Here is a 17,312-nt window from a genome sequence, read left to right as displayed (position 1 = left end):
TATAATAAAGACCCTTCAAATATGAAATTATCTGAAAATAATTTATGAACTCATGTAAAATAAGATTTTACAGTTTTTTTTTTTTTTTTTTTTTGCCAGGCATTCTACTTGCAAAGGCAAACCTTAACCTTAAAAAAAATTGGGTGACTATGTACAAAAAGTCACTAAAATGGTACAGGAATTAAGTGAAAGTCGTCAGAGGCATTATTTATTTGTGAAACTGTTACCCTTAAAAATTGCCAGTTATTTTACCAGCAAAAGATGGGTTTATTTGGGAACAGTAGAGGATTGCAAATGGGACAAGCAAGCTACCGCAAAACCAAAACCCTAGGCAAGACCACAAACAAAAGCCAGGGGCCATTATCTTATGACTTCCGGTTTGAACAAGAAGAGTTCAGGGTGATGATAAAATACCCCTTATCAGCTGAGGGGTAGTTGATTTCTTGCAGGAGATGCAACGTCCCTCTTCCCTGGTTGGGGGCCTGTAATTGATGATTCTTTCCTGTTGAGATTCTTCTGTTAGGCTTATAATTGAGAATTCTTCCTGTAATTGACACTGAGTGCCAAGGCTCCCTAGCCTCTCTTAGCGTTGCTAGTCCACTTTAGCGAGGTTTCCCTTTCATGTTCAGGATGCAAAGAGAAAAAGTTCCAAGTTCATTCCTACATCTTAACCCCTTAGGAGGGTGGTGATTATAGTTCTCCAAACTTCACATCCAGCGTCTCTGTGACCTCAGGCATTTGACTGTATTTCTTATAAAAGACCAAATGGGGGTGGGATGGGGATGAAAGAAGAGTCCTCATTTTTTATTTAGTTAGGGTCATTCGGTAAGGCTCAAAAGGGGTGAGTCTAGGTCTCACAGTATTTCTTAGAGGGCGCTCCGCAGTTTCTGAACTGGCTGACTCTGAATCCCAAAGGACTCTAGGTGATGAAAGGAGGCTCCCTGTAAATAACTTGACCAAAAAAAAGAGTGCCAAGTCAGATGCAGGGAAGGGGGGGGCGTGGCATTCCAGCACCGAGTTTACTCTTCACTGCCCTTCTACTTTCTGGCACTATTTGCAGCAAGGGATGTTAAGTCATCCTAAGAGCGTCGTGGCCTTGCCCTCCGAGCAGGGGGCGGGGCAGTTACACGCGTCCAGACACAGGCTGGCCGGACGCAGGAACCTGTAATAATGTGGGAGAGCTCCTTGGGACTTCTTACGACGCCTCCAGCCTGACCGTGAGAGTGCTGGAATCTGCCCACACCTTGGTTAGGTGCAGGTCCTACCGGTCCGCGAGTGGGGTCGTCTCCACTGTAGGGAGAGGGGCGTTCCCTGCTAGGTGTAACCGCCGCGCCCCACCCCGCCCCCCGCCGCTGGGCCGGCCCAGGGGTCGACCGGCGAGGGCGGGTCGGGAACAAACTGGCAGCTGCCTCCGCTCATCCTGTTGCCAGGCGACGGGGAAGAGGCGGGGCCAACATGTAAAAGGAGGCGGGTTCTGCAAGGAAACGGCAGGCGTCAGAGAAGCGGTCGCGCAGCCGCCCTTGCTCTTCTCTAGCAGGCGTGCCCGGGTCGGCGCCGCGCTCCGCCCCCGCCCTGGAGTCCGCTCTGCGCACGCGCGGAGCGAGCAGCCGCCTCCGCCCCTCGCAGGGCTCGCGGCGGGGCTGTGCGTCCGGCAGTGGGGCAGCTCTAGTGGGAGCCGCCGGGGAGCCGGTGAACCGAGCGGTCTCGGGCGGCCAGGCGCTGGACGAAGGAGTGCGGTGGGCGGCTGCCGTGTCCACCGCGGCTTAGGAAAATGGTGTTCGAGTCGGTGGTCGTGGATGTATTGAACCGGTTCTTGGGGGACTATGTGGTGAACCTGGACACGTCCCAGCTCACTCTGGGCATCTGGGGAGGTAACGAGACCGCCGCCGCCCCCTCAATCTCGTTTTCCTGCCGGCCTTTGGTTTTCGGAGCCTCGGGCCCCTCGCTCGCTCGGCACCACCACCTGCCGCCGCCCTCCTCGGGGTTAAATTACGTAAAGCCAGGCGGCGGTTCCAGGGCCTTTGCCCGCAAGTTGTTTGTATTCTGGCAGGAGGGGGTTGGGGTCGGGGTGCGGGCTGTAACGTCCCCCTTTTCCGAGCCGGGCGGTTGAGGGGGCCCGCGGTGGATTCCGAGAGTGCGGGAGACCGATTGCTCCCAGGCGTCCTTTTCTGCCCGTCGCCCCGCGCCGTCGAGCTTCAGCTGCGCGGGTCGTGGGGGTGGGGTGGGGGGTCACAAGACGCCCGGGGGGCTTGTTCCCATCCCTGTCATTTTGTACCCCCGCGGGTTATGGCGAAGGCTCGGGAGAGCGCACGGAGTGTCGCACGTTGTCTCGCACGTGCAAGCAAGGCGCTGCGACCGAAGATGCCCTCTTCTTTCCCCAGCTCCGATGTGTGGCTAACCCGCGGTGTCTTCTGGGCCCCGGTTCCTGGCCACCCCACCTGCATTCCCGGTTGCTGGCTTGGCTCCTGCCGGTAACAGAAAGCGAAACTCCTGGGCACGATTAACTCAAATGGTTGGTCAGGTGTTTCCAGTTCACAGCCTGACCCGGGAGTTAGGAGGAGGACAGAAGCCTTACTTTGGATCCACTTACTCTGGTGCGCTGCCTTATTTGGAGCCTCCTTTTTACTGCTGCCATCTGTTTTTGTATTATCCCCTTTTTAAACATCCGTTGTAAGTTAGATTGCTTTTCCGTAGCAAGTGAATCTCTTGGGTCAAAGTTAGGGCTTTTTTTTTTTTTAATTTAATCGTTAATATGCACACACTTTCAGCCCCCTTCTGAGACATTTATCTTGAGTTTTCTCCTTTATGAAAGGGTGTGAGGAGGTAATTATTTTGGTGGCGAGAACCTTGTTAGGGCTGTTGGTATCTGGTACCACGGGTAGAGCCAGCCTCCGCGGAGAAGGGACGTGAGCGCTAGCTCGGCATCTCCGGGTAGTATCGGAGACGTGAAGACTGTTGAATTTGTTCTTCTCACTTGCCGAGTAAAAATCATACGATCTGCCTTCACCCACTTCAGAAGGGAAGCCTTGCAAATATTTTGTGGTGTGTTTTGAATCGTAGTGGAGGGTTCCCGTAGAGGTTTGTGGAGGTGTGTGTCGAGTGTGATTTATGGATGAATTTGTTTAAAATTTAGGTGCGGTAAAATTGACTCGCGATGTAAAAGTTCTGCCTTTCTTGACAGACGCAGTGTTAAGGAATGCATCCACTGCCACAATCGTGATACCAAAAAGTTCCATCAGGACACCGAAGTTCCCCCTGCTGCCCCTTTTTAGTCCACCCTTCCCAGCCTCCATTTCTCCTGGCAGCCACTGATCTGTTTCCATCCCTACAGTTTTGTCTTTGCCTGAGAGCCATATAAATGGAATTATGTGGTAGATAGCTTTTGGGGTCTTCTGTTTTTAGTGAATTTCACTCCTTCCACTTTTTACACAAAATGAATTTGAGAGAGCCATCCGTGTATTGCATGCACCAGTATTTCATTCCTGTATTTTCGAGCAGAAGTTGATTGTAGGAATGTGTTGCAAATGTTTATGTTTGCTGATTTCCCTTTCTTGCCATTAGGAATAGAGCTGCTAATAAACATGTGTGTACGGGTTTTTGTGTGAACATAAGTTTTTATTTCCCATGGGTTAGTACCGAAGAGCGCAATTGTGAGGCCTTATGGTAAGTTAATATTTAATTTACGTGAAACTAAGCTGCTTTTCAAAGTGCCTGTGCCATTTTGCAATCTCACCAGCAGTGTAGTGTAGCACTGACTGCTCAACGCTTAGTTACTTTACACCCTCACTAGCACTTAGCATTGACGTTTCAGAAACTTTTTTTTTTTTAGCCATTTTACTAGGTATATAGTGCTGAAGTATGGTGGTTTTAATTTGCATATCTAGTGATTAAAGATGTTGAGCATCTTCTCATGTTCTTTGCTGTCTGTGTGGTTTCATTGGCGAAGTGTTCAAATCTTTGGCTCCTTTTCAGTTGGCTTTTTTTCTTTTTTTATTGAGATTCAGTGTACCCATTAAAGTGGCATTTTAAAAATGGTATTTTAAAATGCCATTTAAAAAATGTTATTAATGTAGCTGACACACAATGTTAAATTGGTTTTAGGTATACAACAGTGATTCAACAATTCTAAAGGTTATGTAATGCTCATCATGATAAGTGTTACCATCTGTTACCTTTCCATATTATTAAAGTATTATTTGGTTTTATTTTTTATTTTTTATTTTTTTAAGTAGGCTCCATGCCCAACATGGGGCTGGAACTCATGACCCTCAGATGAAGAGTCACATGCTCTACCGAATGAGCTAGCCAGGTGCTTCCATTATTACAGTATTATTAACTGCATTTCCTATGCTTTACTTTTCATCTTAAATTTACCCTTTTAAGATGTACAATTGAGTGTTTTTTAGTATAGCCACAAAATTGTGCCACTGTCGACACTAATTCCAGAACTTTTTCAGCACCCCCAAAATAAGCCTCATGCCCATTAGCAATCACTCTCAAATTCTGTCCCGAACTTCCCGACCTCAACTCCAGCAACTTCTGATTTCCTTTATGTTTTCTGTGGAGTCACCAATTCTGGACATTTCACTTAAATATAATCCTGCAACATACATGGCTTTTTGTTTCTGGCCTTTTTCACATAACTTTATATTTTCAAGCGTCATCTTGTAGGATGTATCATTTTATTTCTTTTTATGACTGAATAATATTCCATTATATGGGTGTATCACATTTTGTTTATTCATTGATCAGTTGATAGACATATAAATTATTCTTTTTGGTTTTTATGAGTAATGCTATGAACCTTCATGTGCAAGTTTTTCTGTGGGCATATGTTCTAAATTTTCTCAAGTATATGCCTAGGACTGGAATTGCTGAGTCATATGGTAACTCAGACTTTTTATAGTACTGTTGAACTCTTTTCCAAAGTATTTTCTTATTGTTAAGTGTTGAGAGTTCTTTACATGTTACATATATGAATCTTTTGTCAGAAAGAAAATCTGAAAATGTATTCTCCCAGTCTCTTCCAAGTCTGTCTTTTGCAAAGCAAAAGTTTTAAAATTTTATCAAGTCCACTTCAGAAACTTTTCATGAGTCATGCTTTTGATGTATCTATGAAATCTTAGCCTTCCCTGAAATCACAAAGATTTTCTCCTATGTTTTCTTATACAAGATTTATAATTTTATATTTTATGTTTAGATTTCGGATCCATTTTTGTAAAAGTTGTCAAGGTTGAAGGTTGACATTGGTTGGCATGTGGATGCAAATGTTCAATTGTACCATCTGAAAAAATCCTTTCCTCATAGAATTATTTTTGCACTTTTGTAAAAAAAAAAAATTAGACTTTATATTGCGTGGGTTTATTTTTGCATTGTCATCTGTTTGAATAATATGTGTGTCCATCCTTTGACCAATACCACTCTTGTCTTGATAACTCTAGCTAATAGTCATGAAATCAGGTAGTGTGATTCTTCTAACTTTGGTGTTAACAAAAATTTTCAAACAACATATCAGTGTTTTATATATAGAAGTTGGTTATATTTTGATAAACAGAGCTTTATTTTATTTTTTAGGGAACTCATGCAAATGGGGAGAGAGGCAGAATCCTTTTTTTTTTTTTTTAATGATTATTTTTTGAGAGAGTATGAGCAGGGAAGGGGCACAGAGAGGGAGATACAGGATCTGATCATGTAGGGCTCAAACCCACAAACTGAGATCATGCCTTGAGACCAAGTTGGTTGCTTAACCTAATGAAACGCCAAGGCGCCTTGGTAGACAGAATCAGAATCTTAAGCAGGCTTCATGCACAGTTCAGAGAGTGATGCAGGGCATGGTTCCAGGTTCATGACCGGACCTCACATCAAGAGTCCGGTGCTCAACTGTCTGAGCTACCCAGGTGCCCTAGGGAAACTTTAAGAGCTTTTTGTTAAATTCTCCAAGGATTGATTGTTTATTTATTTATTTAAATTGTTTGTAATGTTTATTTTTGAGAGAGAGCAGGAGAGGGAGAGGAGCAGAGAGATGGAGACACAGAATCTGAAGCAGGCTCTGAGCTGTCACCGCAGAGCCTGACTGAGCCACCCAGGCGCTCCTCCCTCCTTTGAGAATTTAAAAAGCAGTAATTTTAATAAACTTTTAAAAAGTTATTTGAAAATTTCAATAATAGAAACTAGATGCATAGGAAAATTGTTAAGGTTATGGAGTTAATATTTTATGGTCTAATGTCAGAAGGACGTTTGGTTTTAAATGTATGCTTTTGCTGGGTGTGTGTAATCCAGCTAATTGCACTCTTAGCATATTAATAGTGTTAGTGTTCAGGAATTAGATGGATGATTTCAAACCTAATAATGGGTAGTGCTTTGAAAATGTTTGAGGTAATTTTTTTTGGAAATGAGAATCCATTTTTCCTTAGAAACTTGGTTATACATGAATGAAGAGTTTCCAAAAACGTATTTAATTATAATGTAGAATAGTGCCGCTATACTGGGCCCTACAGGAAGCAGACTGAGTGCTGGAAGCATCTGTTTTATGAAGGAGAAAGAGGAATTGAGCTTTATCTCACACTCTTGATGAATTTTGATGTTGATAAAGTACTTTAAAAAAAAAAATTTTTTTTTAACGTTTATTTATTTTTGAGACCGAGAGAGACAGAGCATGAAGGGGGAAGGGGCAGAGAGAGAAGGAGACACAGAATCGGAAGCAGGCTCCAGGCTCTGAGCCATCAGCCCAGAGCCTGACGCGGGGCTCAAACTCACAGACCGCAAGATCGTGACCTGAGCTGAAGTCGGATGCTTAACCGACTGTGCCACCCAGGCGCCCCATGTTGATAAAGTACTTTTTATGCGCTGCTATTAATCCTCCACCGTTTTGTATGTCATTTACTTAGGTAGGTGGTAGTACTTCATTGATCGATCTGACATTAATCTCCCACCATTTCTTTTTTTTCTCTTTTTAAAAAACATCTTTTTAAAATGGTTATTTATTTTTGAGAGAGACAGAGACAGAATGCTAGTGGGTTAGGGGCAGAGAGAGAGGGAGACACAGAATCGGAAGCAGGGTCCAGGCTCTGAGCCGTCAGCACAGAGCCCGACGCGGGGCTCGAACTCACGAGCCGGGGAGATGATGACCTGAGCCGAAGTCGGCCGCTTAACCGACTGAGCCACCCAGGCACCCCAATCTCCCATCTTTTCTTTTTAAAAAAAAATTTTTTTTTAACGTTTTATTTATTTTTGAGACAGAGAGACAGAGCATGAACAGGGGAGGGTCAGCGAGAGGGAGACACAGAATCTGAAACAGGCTCCAGGCTCTGAGCTGTCAGCACAGAGCTCGACGTGGGGCTCGAACTCACGGACCGCGAGATCATGACCTGAGCCGAAGTCGGCCGCTTAACCGACTGAGCCACCCAGGCGCCCCATCTCCCACCTTTTCTAAGCTGGCATTTCATGTTTCCTTCAAGAGCTAGGCTGCATCAGAATCAGCCATATGTGTTCCTTAGACATACAGATTTCTGAACTGCTTTCCAGACTTAATAATTCTTTTATCTGGAGTAGGACATCGAAATCTTTTTCTTTTTTGTTTTTTTTTTTTTTTTTTTTTTTAAACGTCATGGGATTGTCATGTACAACTAGGTGCATTTTAAGAGCACTTTAGGGCGCCTGTGTGGCTCAGTCGGTTAAGCGTCCCACTTCGGCTGGGGTCATGATCTCGCAGTCCATGAGTTGGAGCCCCGCGTCGGGCTCTGTGCTGACCGCTCAGAGCTTGGAGCCTGTTTCCGATTCTGTGTCTCCCTCTCTCTCTGCCCCTCCCCCGTTCATGCTGTGTCGCTCTCTGTCTCAAAAATAAACGTTAAAAAAAAAAAAAGCACTTTGAGGGCAAATGTATTAGAAACTCAAGAGGCAGAAGCAGTAATAAAGATGGCTTGTGATAGAACTCTTTCTTGTTTTCTCTAAAATAGTACTCAAATTTTGCAGGGTTTTTTTTTTTTTTTTGGTGGTGGTTGTTATGCCTGATAATGTTATGTAACGTTAGAAACTGATTTCTTTTTTTTAAAAACTAACTTGGATGTTTTATTTTTGAAATGTGACTTTCCCAGTTTTCTCCTTATAACAGAGTTTAATGGTCAGTGGCCACCTACTACATATCCCCAGTATACTATTTGCTCTGTAGGATGATGAAGATTCAGGGCACAATTCCTGATATGAAGGAGTCATTCTTTTATGAAAGGAATATATTGGGAGTGCTGAACAGATGTTTGTTGAGATCTAGTGGTAATTACCAATTATAATTCCTTAAATACTATTTTTATCTTTACATTCTGAGAAACTTTTATAGAATGTTAGAGCTGAAAGGGAACATTTAATATGAAAAGTGTTAAATACAGAATTAAAAGATTTTGCAGTCTACATCCGTATTCCTGTAATCTAGATGGTACCACGAATTATGTATTAACAACTTTATTGAAACATAACTGACATAGTAAAAGCACATATTTAAAGTCTACAGTTTGGTAAACTTTGACATGTATGCACTTGGGAAATAGTCATCATGATCAAGATGACGAAATATCCATCACACTCGAAAGTTTTTTTGGCCATGTCCAGAGGCATCCAATATTCTGATTTTTTTTTTTTTTTCCTACCATACATACCTATACCTCTATTTCTGGCTTGCTGAATGTGGTTTTTTTCCTCCAAGAATGTGTGTTGGGTTTTGTAAACTGGTTTTTCTCTATTGATATGATCATAGGGTGTCTCTTCTTCAGCCTGTTGATGTAATGGATTATATTAATTGATTTTTGAATGTTGAAGGAGTCTTTCATACCTGGAATAAATTCCACCTGGTCTTGGTATATAATTATTCTTACACATTGTTGGATTTAATTTGATACTTTGTTGATTTTTGCATCTGTGTTCATGAGAGATAGTGGTCTGTAGCTTTTTTTCTTGTAATGTGTTTATCTGGTTTTGGTATTAGGGTAATGCTGAACTCATAAAGTGAGTTAGGAAGTGTTCCCTCTGCTTCTGTTTGCTAGAGGAGATTTCATTGGGGCTTGGTATCATTTTTTCCTTAAATGTTTGGTTTAGAAAGTTAGTGAAACCATCTGGGCATTATGCTTTCAGTTTTGAAAGATTATTAAGTATTGAATCAATGTCTTTAATAGATACAGGCCTATTTTGGTATCTTTTTTATCATGTGTGAGTTTTGCTAGAATATATCTTTCGAGGAATTGTTACAAATTTTGTGAGCAGGTTTGCATTCCTGTATTATCCTTTTACTGTCCATAGAATGAGTAATGATGGCCCTTCCTTTCATTTGTGATACTAGTAATTTGTGTCTTTTCTTTCATAGTTTACCTGGCTAGAGCGTTATCAATTTTGTTGATCTTTTCAGAGAACCATCTTTTGGTTTCATTGGTTTTTCTCTGGATTTTTCTGTATTGAATTTCATTGATTTCTGCTCTAATTCTTCTTTTCTTCTGCTTACTTAGGATTTCATTTGCTCTTCTTTTCCTAGATTCCTAAGGTGGAAGCCAGAGTATTGATTTTAGATCTTTCTTCTTTTCTAATATATGCGTTCAGTGGTGTAAATTTCTGAGCCCTACATTTCAGATTTTGAGAGCTGTATTTTCATTTGATTCAAGATACTTTTCAGTTTCTTTTGAGACTTCTTTGACTTCTGTGTTATTTTAAATTAGTATTTGCCAAATCTTCAGGTATTTTGGGAGTTTCTACCTTTTTTTTTTTTTTTTTTGGTTACCGATTTCTAGTTTAAGTCCATTGTGCTCTGAAAGCAAATTTTGTAAGACTTTTATTCCTTTAAATTTGTTAAGATATGTTTTATGGACCAGAGTTTGGATTATTGTGGTGAATGTTCTGTGTGAGCTTGAAAAGAATATGGGGTGCCTGGGTGGCTCAGTTGGTTAAGCGTCCGACTTCGGCTCAGGTCATGATCTCATGGCCCGTGAGTTTGAGCCCCATGTCCGGCTCTGTGCTGACAGCACAGAACCTGGAGCCTGCTTCAGATTCTGTGTCTCCCCTTCTCTCTGCCCCTCCCCCGCTCATGCTCTGTCTCTGTCTCAGAAATAAATAAGCATTAAAAAAAATTAAAAAAGGAAAGAATAGATATTCTGCTATTGTTGGAAGAAATGTTATACAAATTTTAATTAGATCTCTTTGCTTTTAATTTGTTTATGCCTTTATGTCTAGAGTGGGTTTCTTGCAGATATCTTATTGTTAGGTTTTGTTTTTGTTATCCACTGTGTCAGGTTTTGTTTTTTCATTGGTATATTCAGACCATTTATATTTAAAGTGATTATTGATATAGTTGGGTTGATGGTTATCTATTTGTAGCTCTTTTCTATTTCTTGTATGTATGTCTTTGCTTTTTAAAACCTTCCCCTCTTTTTCTGCCTCTTATGGTTTTAATTAAGCTTTTCTATGATTTCCTCTTTTCCTCTCCTAATATATTAATTATACCAAATTTATTATTTACGACAGGCTTACCAAATTTATTATTTATTTTTCATTTGATTATTATTATTTTAGTGGATGCTTTGGGATTGCAATATGCATTTAAAACTAATCTAAGTCTGGAGCACCTGGGTGGCTCAGTCAGTTAAACATCCAACTCTTGATTTTGGCTCAGATCATGATCTTGTGGTTCGTGAGTTTGAGCCCTGCATCTGTCCCCAAGCTTATAGCATGGAGACTGCTTGAGGATTCTTTCCCTCTCTCTTAAATCAATAAACAAACAGACAAAAAATGAAACTAATCAAAGTCCAATCAAATAAAGCTATATTGCTTCAGAGCTAGTGGAGGCACCTTATAAGATTATTGTACTCATTTGCTTTTGCCATTCATTTCACTTATCCATAAGGCTGTACCTACCCAGTGCACTGTTGCTATTATTATTTTGAACAGTTGTCCATTAAGGAAAATAAAAGGCTTAATTTTACCTTTATTCCTTTTCTCATGCTTTTACAGATCTGAGTTTGTGACCTATATTTTCCTTCTCTGTGAAAACTTTTGACATTTCTTGCAAGGGAGGTCTGCCAAAAAATGCCATCAGTTTTTGTTTGCCTGAGAAACTATTTCTTTTGCATCTCCACCACTTAAAAATAATGTGGTAAAATACAACATAAAATCATCTTAATGATATTTTAATTTCAGATGTACAGTATATTGATTCAACAGTCCGGTACATTACTCAGTGTTCACCCTAAGCATAGCCACCATCTGTCATCAAACAACATTTTTGCAACATTATTGACTATATTCCCTTTGTTGTACTTTTCATCTCTGTGACTTACTTATTTTGTAACTGGAAGTTTGTACTTAATCACCTTCACCTATTTTGCCCATCCCGCCCCCCCGACTTACCTCTCCGCAAGCAGCCATCAATTTGTTCTCTGTATTTAAGAGTCTTGGTTTTTTTTTGTTTCATTGGTTTGTTTTTTAGATTCCATGTGTAAGTGACATCATGGTGTTTGTCTTTCTCTCACTTGTTTCACTTAGCATAATACCCTGTAGCTCCATCCGTATTGTTGCAAATGGCAAGGTCTCATTCTTTATTATGGCTGAGTAATATTCGTGTGTATGTGTGGGTGTAGGTGTGGGGGTGTGTGTATGCATTTATCTGATGGATGCTTGGTTGCTTCCATATGTTAGCTATTGTAAATAATGCTGCAGTAAACATAGAGCTGCATATTTTTTTTTTTAATTCGTGTTTTTGTTTTTGGGTAAATACTAGTGGAATTACTGGATCATATAGTATCTCTTTTTTAAATTTTTTTGAGGAACCTCCATATTGTTTTCCATAGCAGCTGCACCAATTTACATTCCTACCTACAGTGTATGAGGGTTCCTTTTCCTTCACATTCTCATCATCACTTGTTATTGTCTTTTTGATTCTAGCCTTTCTGACAGGTGGGAAGTGATATCTCATTGTGGTTTTGATTTTGCATTTCTCTGATGATGAGTGATGAGCATCTTTTCATGTGTCTGTTGGTCATCTCTATGTCTTCTTTGGAAAAAATGTCTCTTCAGGTCTTTTGCCATTTTAAATCAGATTAGTATTAGTGTTTTTGCTGTTGGGTTGTAGAAGTTCTTCATAAAGTTTGGATATTAACCAAACTTTGGATATTAGCCAAAGTGATATTAACCCTTTATTGGATATATCCTTTGAAAATATCTTTTCAGTAGGTTGCGTTTTTGTTTTGTCGATGGTTTCCTTTGCTGTGTAAAAGCTTTTTATTTTGGTGTGGTCCCGATATTTATTTTTGCTTTTGTTTTCCTTGCCTTAGGACACAGATCTAGAAAAATGTTTCTGTGGCTATGTCAAAGAAAATACAGTCTGTGGTTTCTTCAGGAGTTTTATGGTTTCAGGTTGCACATTTAGGTCTTTAATCTACTTTTGAGTTATTTTTATGCTGCAATAAAGTGGTCCAGTTTCATTGTTTTACAGTAGCTGTCCAGTTTTCCTAGTACTATCTGTTGAAGAGGTTGTCTTCTCTCCATTGTATATTCCTGACTGTTTTGTCATAGATTAATTGACCATGTAAGTGTGGGTTTATTTCTGGGCTCTCTATTCTGTTCCATTGATCTATGTGTATATTTTTGTATCAGTACCATGCTGTTGTGATTACTACGACTTCATAGTATATCTTGAAATCTGGTATAGTGATACCCCCAGCTTTGTTCTTTCTCAAGATTGCTTTGGCTATTTAGGCTTTTTTCTGGTTCCATACAAATGTTAGGATTATTTGTTTTAGTTCTTTGAAAACTGCTCTTAGTAATTTTATAGGGATTGTGTTGAACCTATAGATTGCTTTTTGTAGTGAGATTTTAATGATAGTCTTCCAATCCATGAGCATGGACTATTTTCCCATTTGTTGGTGTTTTCTTTCTTTCATTAGGGTTTTATAGTTTTCAGAGTATCGGTCTTTTATCCTTTTGGTTGGGTGTATTCTTATGTACTTTATTATTTTTGGTGATTGTAAATGGAATTGTTAATTTCTCTTTCTGCTACTTCATTATTACTGTATACTGTATAGAAATGCAGATTTCTGTGTATTAATTTTGTATCCTGCAACTTTACTGAATTCACTTATCTGTTCTAACAGTTTTTTTTTTTGTTAGTCTTTAGGGTTTTCTTTTTTAAAATTTTTTTTTTAATATTTGTATTTATTTTTGAGACAGAGCACAGGTTGGGGAGGGTCAGAGAGAGGGAGACACAGAATCTGAAGCAGGCTTCAGGCTCCGAGCTGTCAGCACAGAGTCCAACATGGGGCTTGAACTCACGGACTGTGAGATCATGACCTGAGCTGAAGTCGGATGCTCAACCGACTGAGCCACCCAGGCGCCCCAGTCTTTAGGGTTTTCTATATACAGTATCATGTCCTCTGCAAGTAGTGAAAGTTTTGCTTCTTCCTTGCTAATGTGAATGACTTTTATTTCTTTTTCTTGTCTTAAGTAGTAAGACTTCCAGTACTATGTTGAATAAAAGAGTGGAGATCCTTGTTTTGTTCCTGGTTTTAGAGGAAAAGCTCTTAGTTTTTCACTAGTAGTGAGTATGATGTTAGTTAGCGTGTAGGTTTTTGCTATATGGCCGTTATTATGTTGAGGTATGTTCCCTCTAAATCTTTCATTGTTGATGGATATTGGATTTTGTCAAAACGTTTTTTCTACATTTACTGAGGTGATCCTTGGGCTTTTATCTCTTTTGTTAATGTGAGGTACCACACTGATTGATTTGTAAATATTAAACCACTCTTGCATCAGTGGAATAACTTGTGCTCAATTGTGGTCAGTGATTTTTTAAACTGATAAGAACAGATACTACACTTGATCTTAGCCAAAAGGCTGAGAAGCGATGGGGTCAGTGGTTTTTTTAAATGTATCATTGGATTTAGTTTGTTGATATTTTGTTGAGGATTTCTGTATCTGTGTTCATCAGTAATATTGGCTTGTGGTTTTCTTTTTTTGTAGTGTCTTTGTTTTTGGTATCAGGGTATTGCTGGCCTGGTAGAATGAATTTGGAAGTTTTCCTTTCTTTTCAAATTTTTGGAATAGTTGGAGAAGAATAGGTATTAACTCTTTAGATGTTTGGTAGAATTCACCTTTGAAGCCATAAGCCATAGACTTTTGCTTTGTGGGAGTTAATGTGATTACTGATTCAATTTCCTTACTAGTAATCACTTCATCTAAATTTTCTATTTACTTCTGATTTACTTTTGGAAGATTGTATGTTTTTAGGAATTAAAATTTTTTTTAACGTTTATTTATTTTTGAGAGAGAGAGCATGAGTGGGGGAGGGACAGAGAGACAGGGAGACACAGAATGCGAAGCAGGGTCCAGGCTCTGAGCTGTCAGCACAGAGCCCAATGTGGGGCTCAAACTCACGAACCGTGAGATCATGACCTGAGGCGAAGTCGGACACTTAACCGACTGAGCCACCCAGGCACCCCTGTTTTTAGGAATTTAAAGAATGAAGTATGCCTATTTATTTATTTTTAAATGTTTATTCATTTTTGAGAGGAAAGAGCCTGAGTGGGGGAGGCACAGAGAGCCAGGGATGGAGGATCCAAAGTGGGCTCTGAGCTGACAGCAGTGAGCCTGATGTGGGGCTTGAACTCACTAACTGTGAGATTATGATCTGAATGGCAGTTGGATGTTCAACTGACTGAGCCACCTGAGTGCCCTGAGTATGCCTTTTATTTTTTTAATTTTTTAATGTTTAAAAATAATTTATTTCGAGAGAGTGCACACAAGCAGGGGAGGTGCAGAGAGAGAGAGAGAGAGAGAGAGAAAGAGGGAGACAGAGAATTCCAAGTGGGCTCCACACTGTCAGCGCAGAGCCTGATGGAGGGGCTTGGACTCAGGAACTGTGAAATCATGACCTGAGCTGAAACTAAGAGTCGGATGCTTAACTGAGCCATCTAGGAACCCCCCAAAGTATGTCTTTTTAAAATGAAAAAGACTTTAATATTTTAATTTTACTCCTTAAATGTTTTTTAGGAGCTGTGGCCTTGAAGAATCTTGAAATTAAAGAAAATGCTCTGGTAGGTTTCGAGTATAAAAAATTTGTAATGTCTGCATTTAACTGTATATAGACTTTTTGATGTATTTCGTCATTTTAAATTAGTCAAGCTTGTGAAAATTTTTAAAAAAGAATTTTTGCAAAATGTGTATTTTACAAAGTAGACTTTTAATCTCCTTTAAAAGCACAGAGTATAATTTTCCCCATTTAAAAATGCTTCCAATTTTTTTTCTTTCTATATGATTTTATTTTAAATGGTTAATTTATCTTTCCAGTTGTCTTCAAGTTTTAATACCATGGTAACGATTTTTTTTTTTTTTTACTATAGAATTCAGTGGTATTAATTACATTCATGATGCTATACAATCATTAAGCCCTATCTTTTTTTCTGTAACTTTTTCATTGGGTCAAAGGGAATCCTATAACAATTAAGAAGTAATGCCCTATTCCTCCTCTTTGTAGACCTTGCTAACCTTTAATCTCCTTTCTGCTTCTATGAATTTGCTTGTTGTACCTCGTGAGTGAAATCCTGCCATGGGTGTCATACCGTGTTTGACACATTTCACTTAGCTAATTCCTCTAAGGTTTGTCTGTTGTTTTTATCAGGACAACATTTCATTTTGTGGCTGAGTAATATTCCAGTGTATCTTTATGCCACGTTTTGTTTATCCATTGATACCTTGATAGACACTTGAGTTGTTTCTGCCTTTTGGCTCTTGTGAATAATGCTGCTGTAACACTGGCATACACATGTCTGTTCAGTTCCCTGTTTTCAATCCCTGTGGGTAAATGCCTACCAGTGGAATTGCTGGATTTTATGGTAATTTTATGTTTAATGTTTTTAAGAACTGCCACTCCATTTTCCATACTAGTTGAACCATTTTATATTCCTACTACCAATGCATATAGTGTCCACTTTCTGCACATCCTTGCTAACATTTACTTATCTTTTTAAATCTTTCTTTTTTTTCATTTTATCTTAAGTACAGTCTACTCCCCGAGGTGGGGCTGGAGCTCCCGACCCCAAGATCAGAGTCACATGCTCTACCAGCTGAGCCAGCTAGGCACTGTTTTTGGTTTTCTGATTATATCCCTCCTAATAGACATAAAGTGGAATCTCATTTTGGTTTCTCTTAGCATTTCCCTCATGACTAGTGAGGCTGAGCATTTTTTCATGTGCTTATTGGCCATTTGTATATGTTCTTTGGATGTGTCTGTTGAAAATAGTTGCTGATTTTTTAGTCAAGTTTTTGTTTGCTTGTTTGACTTGCATTTCTTTATGTATTCTTGATATTTTCCCTTATCAGATACATGATTTGCAAAATTGAGCCCCATTCTTTGTGTTGCCTTATGCCTCTGTTGATAGTGTCCTTTGATGCACTAAAGTTTTTAATCTTGGTGAAATTTAATCCATCTCTTTTTTTTTCTTTCGTTGTTTGTGTCTTTGGTGTGCTGTTCAAGAAATCATTGCCAAATCTAATGTCAGGAAGATTTTACCACATGTTTTCTTCTAAGGGTTTTGTAGTTCTAGTTCTTGTGTTTAGGTCTTATGTCCATTTTGAATTAATTTTTATATATGGTTATGAGGTAAGGGCTTAACTTCACTCTTTGGTGTGGATGTCCAGTGTTCTCAGCACCACTTATTGAAAAGGTTGTCCTTTTCCCCATTGGATGGGGAGAAATTCTTTTGAGGTTTTTTGCAAAGTGGAGTTTTAACCTCCCTGTAAGGACAAACTGATGATAAAATTTCCCACTTAATTTTCCCCTCAGACAATATAAAAGCAGTATGATTTTGGTAAGGGTAACTTAGATCTTCTCTATTACTGCAGAACTTTCTCCCTATTTATTTAAAAATTCAGTCTCCCTGAATGTTAAGGAGTTGAGAGTAATATGACAATTAAGTATTTACAAATTTAAATAAGTGTTGATGGTAAAGAGAAGGTGCAAGTTAACTGAATCCCTTTAAGTAATTGTGGGAAGAAAAAAATAGTCTTCTGTTTTGTTGGCCTGTATATATACTAATATTTTATATGTATACATATGTTTTGTAGAGTCAACTGGATGTACCATTTAAAGTTAAAGTTGGTCATATAGGTAAGCTGTGCTTATTATTTGAATGTCCTTGCTGGACTTGCAGTAAGAATGATATGCTTCGTATCTCTTTAATGTGATATTGTTAATGTTTCTGAGCACTAATTGAAAATCATGTGTTTTCATCTGGGTGGAGCTTAGTAGTGTAACTTAAAGATACTGTGTGGTCCATGTATCCCTTGTT

General features: G+C 39.4%; 1 protein-coding gene and 1 pseudogene across 6 annotated transcripts in view; one reads left to right on the top strand and one right to left on the bottom strand.

Annotated features, from left to right (window-relative positions):
- The first annotated feature begins 1,625 nt into the window (after positions 1 to 1,625).
- VPS13A (vacuolar protein sorting 13 homolog A) overlaps positions 1,626 to 17,312 on the top strand; it is a 251,081-nt gene continuing 235,394 nt past the window's right edge. For all 6 annotated transcript variants that reach the window (XR_008291251.1, XR_008291252.1, XR_003414530.2 and 3 more), the window contains exons 1-3: positions 1,626 to 1,871; positions 15,016 to 15,059; positions 17,089 to 17,131. Coding sequence is in view for 3 of the 6 variants with exons in the window: in XM_027040998.2 (XP_026896799.1) it covers positions 1,772 to 1,871; positions 15,016 to 15,059; positions 17,089 to 17,131 (187 nt within the window). In the remaining 3 variants the exon portion in view is untranslated. The remainder of the gene's footprint in view (positions 1,872 to 15,015; positions 15,060 to 17,088; positions 17,132 to 17,312) is intronic.
- On the bottom strand, positions 13,729 to 13,872 carry LOC113594295 (uncharacterized; annotated as a pseudogene).

This window comes from Acinonyx jubatus, chromosome D4, assembly GCF_027475565.1.
Source record: "Acinonyx jubatus isolate Ajub_Pintada_27869175 chromosome D4, VMU_Ajub_asm_v1.0, whole genome shotgun sequence".
NCBI lineage: Eukaryota > Metazoa > Chordata > Mammalia > Carnivora > Felidae > Acinonyx > Acinonyx jubatus.
This window is presented reverse-complemented; position numbering and strand designations above follow the sequence as displayed.